The following is a 5,760-nucleotide window of genomic DNA, read 5'->3' as shown; positions in this document are numbered from 1 at the left end:
AGATATTACTTCTTATATTATATATACAAGAAACAATAAAACAATATGCTATAAAAAAGAAAAAAAAAATAGAAAATCAAGTCAATTGTCTCAGTGACGTGAATCCAGTTTTAAATGAGGTGAATTATTTCCTTGACATGAATCAGGTTTGAAATCAAGGAATGTATATCCCAAGAAAAAAATATATTTTTCTCATTCGGTTTGATGTAAACCCAAATATACCACATAAACTCAACCATATTAATTTAACTTTCGAATAATATCTAGTTGGCCCAAATTAATAGATAAAATCAAGTGCAATCAATTTAGGACCTTCACGTTAATTAGAAATCTAATACTTAGATGAGGTAAGGATAAAGCATGAAATGCATTACTTTTAAAGCACTTGGTTCTACTTTTTGAAGCTCTCGTTTGAGATATGGTAATATATACATGTGTTTCTACTGAGAATATCATGATAAGTATAAACGTTATCTAAGTTTTCTCCAAACACAGTCGTATGTACATCTGGCAAACTGCATTTCATTAGCTACACATAAATTGCATGGGTAATGTTTGAAGGAAAATAACTTGTACATAATTTTCTTTCCTATTGTCAGAGAATTTTACAGGTGTCAGAATACCCACCCACAGGTCATTCTATCCTAAGTTCCAAGTTAGACAAACAAGAACTGCAAGACCTACAAACACATCACTGCCAAACTAATAGTTGTCTCTTACATTTTCATTCTTCTAATAACTTATCAACATGAACTAAAAACACAAATCTGATCAGTCAAATTACAGAACCATATCAACATGAGGTCAAGATCAGCTCCAACTATACTGGAATTAACACCCTGCAATCTGTCACTGCAGCCAAAAGCAAATATTTTATCAAGTTCTATGCATAAATATCATTTGGAAAAGCAAAAAGTAATCCATCAAACTGAAAACAAAACTTTCAAACCCTTTCTAGGATAAATCATTGTTTTCTGAAATTTGCATTGCATGCACAAGTACGTATAAATAGTGGCAGTCATGAATTTTGGGAATCGCTTTACTCTGTTTAGTCAGAGTCAATCTGTAACCTCATTTTTCATGACAAGCTTGTATTTACAAGATCAAAATATTCATAACGTAAGTGCTAACCAATGACTCGATTAAGGAAAAAGCTAATGAAAAAAATACATTATATTATAAAGGCTTAATCATCTCTCTAGCCCCATTATTTATTTATTTTATTCAATTATTAATATTAAAAGTTTTAATCAATTCCCTCAATTTTTTAAAATTACAACAATGTTGCATTTTTTTTTTAATTTTAAAAATTTCAGGAAGTTGATTGAACTTTTTTACTAATAGAGGGTCAGACTGGCCAAAATAAATAATAAGACCAGAAAGATAATTAACCCTATTATAAATATAAATATATAAGTCATTCAACGTTTAGTTTTTAAAGTAAAAAAAAAAAAAGCATTAAAACTAACAAGGTATATTTAAAGGTTTTTCCTTTGTCTTGTGGTTACAAAGGGTTACAAAGGAAACCAATAAAAAGAGAGACTATAAGACATGCACTATTACCATAATAACTTTCAGTTTATAAATTCCTTATTATCATACTAAAAAAATTATATCAACTTATAACATGCTAAATACAAGTAAGAACCAGTTCGATAGCATGAGACGGTATCCTGGAATAAAAAACCAATCATAAAAGATGTGGAGATTCAACACCGCGCAAAGTAGATAGCATGCTGAGACATCATAGAATAAAAGTGACAAAGCAGTCAAATATCACAGAAGCTTCACATAAAGGAGGTCCAGTCAAAATTCAAAGAGGTAGGAAAAAGAAGTGATATGAAGGTTTTGGAAAACAAAACTGTTGTGCAAGTCAATTCTACTAACCATAGAATGCTGTCAGCATCATGAACTCCTAAAAATATGATGACGGCCCAGAACTTCAGGTATCCCCAATGCTGAAATGCTTTCACAGCCAAAGATCTCCTGAAGCTTCGCATCACACAGTATTGCCATAGGATTCATAGGATCCTAGGAATATCAGATCATAATTTGTTATTCGTGTCACATAGTCAACAAGTTATGTCCCAACAAAGTTAATAACACATAATTTGTTATTCAGAATATCAGATCATTAAACTATTGTTTTCAAATTAATTGTGTGAAAAGCAAACTATTTTTGTCTTACTGAAATAACCATATTTGCCTTCAATTGCCCATTGGAATACAAACTGGAGGGGCCTACGTGCACAATCCTAATAAAAGCACAGAAACTTACTAATGCACCTAACATTTGAGCACTAGAAAAAAATTACAGAAATACAAAGACTAAAATTTCAAGGTTCGATACTAGATTCAATCACACTTAGTAAAACAGGAAATAATCACAATGTAAGATGTGTCAAAATACTAGTAATTGAATAAAAAATGTAAAATAGTAATAATAACAAACAGGGAAAGTAAAATCCATATAGTTAAAAGACAAAGATCTAAATAGGGGCAGAGTTGAAAGAAGAAAAAACACGGAACTTTTAAGCGTGTTTGTGTTTCAAAATTCAGCTGTAGTCAGCAAAAAAAGCTATCAATTAGCTTATCAGTAATTATCAGCACCACCATCATATTAAACTTTAATGCATCGATGTCAATGCACGAAGTTGGTGCATATTTTATCTCTTCATTGTTTACCTCTAGCCTGTTGACTTTTATGTACTCCCAGATACGTCTCAGAACTTCAGACTGTAGCATCTCCCTTTCAGTAATCCCAAAAAAGTTAGCCAGTGCATCAGATATTATTACAGAGGGAGTAGGTTCAGTAATTCTTTTTCCTGAGTCCACATCTACCTTCTGTTTCTTTGGAACAGGCTTTTCTGAAAGTGCACAAACATGAAGAATTTAAACAACACATTAAACCACAATTCAAAAAGACAACCATCGCCAAGATACTTACTGGTTGGTTCAAGGGGGATAATGTGTTTAGCTAGCAACTTGTTCATCTTGAACATATCAGTACAATCAGTCTCAAACACCACACGCAGCTCTTCATTGCAAATTATTTTCCTTTTGTTGCTGGGATCTTGAAGATTGTTTTTCCTTATGTAAGCCCACAGTTGCTTGACAATCTAAACCACATTCATTTCACATTTTAGAAATATTGCTGAGGCATATCATAATGCAGAAAGCAAACAACAAATTTCAAAAAATATATTGCTATTAACCTCAGTCCTCGACAGTGCTGGCTGGCCAACAATGACCTGAAGTTCAGGTGATACACCACAAAGTTTGGTGAGACCTCCTGGGCCACCTCTTCTCTTCACCTTTGTTTGAGTACTACAAGACACAAGAAACTAGTTATGATTACCAAACAAATCACTACAAAAAAGCAAATGTAATATATAATATTCAGTTTGAAAGTACAAAACAAAAAGGTTTGAATTCAAGCACATGCAAACTCATTGCCCCTTACTATCCATACAGTGATCTTGAGTAACAACTATGTTGCTGACATATGCCTAAGGCAAGTATGGTTTCCCTGTTTTCAATTTTAATTTTTTACAAACAGAGAAATGTCACTTTATTTTCACTTTTTCAAGCAAAAAACAGGCAAAAACAACAACAATACTATTTTCACTAACAACTGAACTTTCCACTACTAAGTATAAGTGGAAGTAAAACAAACATACAAAAATATTTTCACAAGTCAAACTCTGTTTTCAACAATTAAACAACTAACATTGTTTAAGTCTGTCAATTGCATAGGTTAAATATTTAATTTTAAATGACTAAAATTCATAATAAATATCTTTAAATATATAAATTATTTTTGACTATTAACAATATATTTAAAAATATTGAAATTTAATTAGTACATAAAGGAAAAGGGAAAAAGATCACAAGAGAAAGATAATTATAAAGATTAATCACGCCATATAAATGAAAAAATAGATGAAGATGGTTGAGAGAAACTGTTTCACTAATCAAGGAAAGAGTATGAAAACAATCTTGTAGAGAACCGATACATTATACAAAAGAATATGCAAAGTGCATGTTTAGGTTAAAGTTAGGAGACCTAAAAGCCTTTTTCTTCCAAAAATAACAAATCTTTCCTTCTCAATTCATTCCTTGGAACAAGCAAATTTATATTAAAATTTACAAAAATGTTTCTGTAACTTTAAACTAAACATCTATAAAACTAACCGGTAGACATATTTTCCATATATATTTATAAAAAATATTAGAAAAACACAATGACAGCTAAAATTAAGTCGTGCATGAAATAAGTATAATTTTTTTTTTGTCATTTTCTTTTATTCCTTCTATTTTTTCCAAGTATAAAAAATGAAAAAATAAATAAAATAAAATCACTCCCGAGTTGTAATGTAAATTATAATACGCTAATCGTGTATTACATTACAAGCAAAAACCCGCTGTTCACAGTTCAAGTGGCGCTAATTGTTCCAATTCTTTTTTCCCTAACCCTAATTTCCCATCACTTATGAGCTCTCACTCTTCAAAACATTTTCAAACAAAGCAAACAATTTTTTCTCAGCGAAACCTAACCTTTCCTTCGGAGCATCGTTAACAGGAGCAGGAGCAGGGACAGAGGCAGGAACAGGAGAAGGAACTTCAACGCGCGAAATATCAGCAGGAGTGGGGACGACAGCGTTAGAAGAAAGGAATTTGGTAGCCTGGAAGTCGGAACTGACAGGAACAGAGTGGAAATTAGGGTTTGGTGGAGGGGCGAAACGGTCTTTCTGCTGCTGTATCTGCCTCTGCGCATTTTGCGGCGGAGGTTGTGGTGGTTGTGGTTGGGATCCGAAAAGGAGGTTGATCTGCGCAGTGATGAAATCGAGCTTGTGAGAGAGGTCGTGGCCGAGCTTGGCCTGAAGCTCCTCCACCACCTGGTTCAGCGTCGTGAAGCTACGCTTGCTAGGGTTCGATTCGCGCAGCAGCGACGATACCGCTTCCGATATTTGTTCCTCTGTCACCATTTTTTCTCTCTCTCTCTCTCTCTCTCTTTTAAACTGAAATTAACGGACTCTTTTCTCCCTCTCTCTCTCTCTCTCTGGTGATGAGGTTTTTGCTTTCTCTCTCTACTCCATAGTGTAGTTCAGTCTCTCTCTTTCTCTCTCTATCTTTCTCTCTCTCTCTTCTCTGACTCTTGTTGGGTTTTGAAGAGTGGAACGGAAAAAGACAGAAATTTGAAGGGGTTCGATTGCAAGATGCCACGTGGTCTCTCTAAAATTGAAGTTAAATAAATATTAATATTATTTTTTCCTTTTTGTCAGAGCAGAAGTTATATCCGTCATTTGATTCTTGAGAAAGATATTTTGGTTAAAATAGTACATAGATTCCTTTTAAGATTTTTTAAATCATGTACTAGTTTTTTTTTATATGATGACTTTTAAATATGTAATATCCAAAAATGAATAACCGTTTGAAAAATAAAAACTATTTTTTCAATAGAAGCTACATCATGCTCAAATCAATGCTATTCTTTAGGAAAGACTGAATTCATACTTCTTGCACAAATATAGTGAGTAGGTGGGTAGTTAAATTTGAAGGCGTATAACAAGTATCTTTATGGTGTAAAGTTTATATGGTTAATAATTATAAAATTTTAAAATATTTGTTTGATAATATTGAATTAAATATGTGACACACAAGATGGATGTGCATAAAAGATGGACGAAAATTTTTAGGAAAAAATATCATTTTGAAAAGATAAATATAATATGTGTGTTTGATTTGATGGTAAAAGAG

The 5,760-nt window shown here is 32.5% G+C and overlaps 1 protein-coding gene across 1 annotated transcript; it reads right to left on the bottom strand.

The window, feature by feature from the left end:
* Positions 1-502: 502 nt before the first annotated feature.
* On the bottom strand, positions 503-5,101 carry LOC106774481. The gene is made up of 6 exons (XM_014661489.2): positions 4,558-5,101; positions 3,216-3,327; positions 2,948-3,119; positions 2,686-2,867; positions 1,888-2,031; positions 503-852 (listed from the first exon to the last, which is right to left on the bottom strand). The coding sequence occupies exons 1-5, from the start codon at positions 4,986-4,988 to the stop codon at positions 1,906-1,908; spliced, it is 1,023 nt and encodes a 340-aa protein (XP_014516975.1). The 5' UTR covers positions 4,989-5,101; the 3' UTR covers positions 503-852; positions 1,888-1,905.
* Positions 5,102-5,760: the final 659 nt, after the last annotated feature.

Source organism: Vigna radiata, chromosome 10 (assembly GCF_000741045.1).
Source record: "Vigna radiata var. radiata cultivar VC1973A chromosome 10, Vradiata_ver6, whole genome shotgun sequence".
NCBI classification, from domain to species: domain Eukaryota; kingdom Viridiplantae; phylum Streptophyta; class Magnoliopsida; order Fabales; family Fabaceae; genus Vigna; species Vigna radiata.
This window is presented reverse-complemented; position numbering and strand designations above follow the sequence as displayed.

Bases quoted from the DNA above. Each gene is read 5' to 3' on its own strand.
- LOC106774481 (XM_014661489.2), bottom strand. From the start codon at position 4,988: ATGGTGACAGAGGAACAAATATCGGAAGCGGTATCGTCGCTGCTGCGC. The intron at 3,120-3,215 runs GTTAATAGCAAT...AATGTGGTTTAG, and splicing joins CAGCACTGTCGAGGACTGAG to ATTGTCAAGCAACTGTGGGC. The intron at 2,032-2,685 runs GTAAACAATGAA...TGATATTCCTAG, and splicing joins TAAAAGTCAACAGGCTAGAG to GATCCTATGAATCCTATGGC.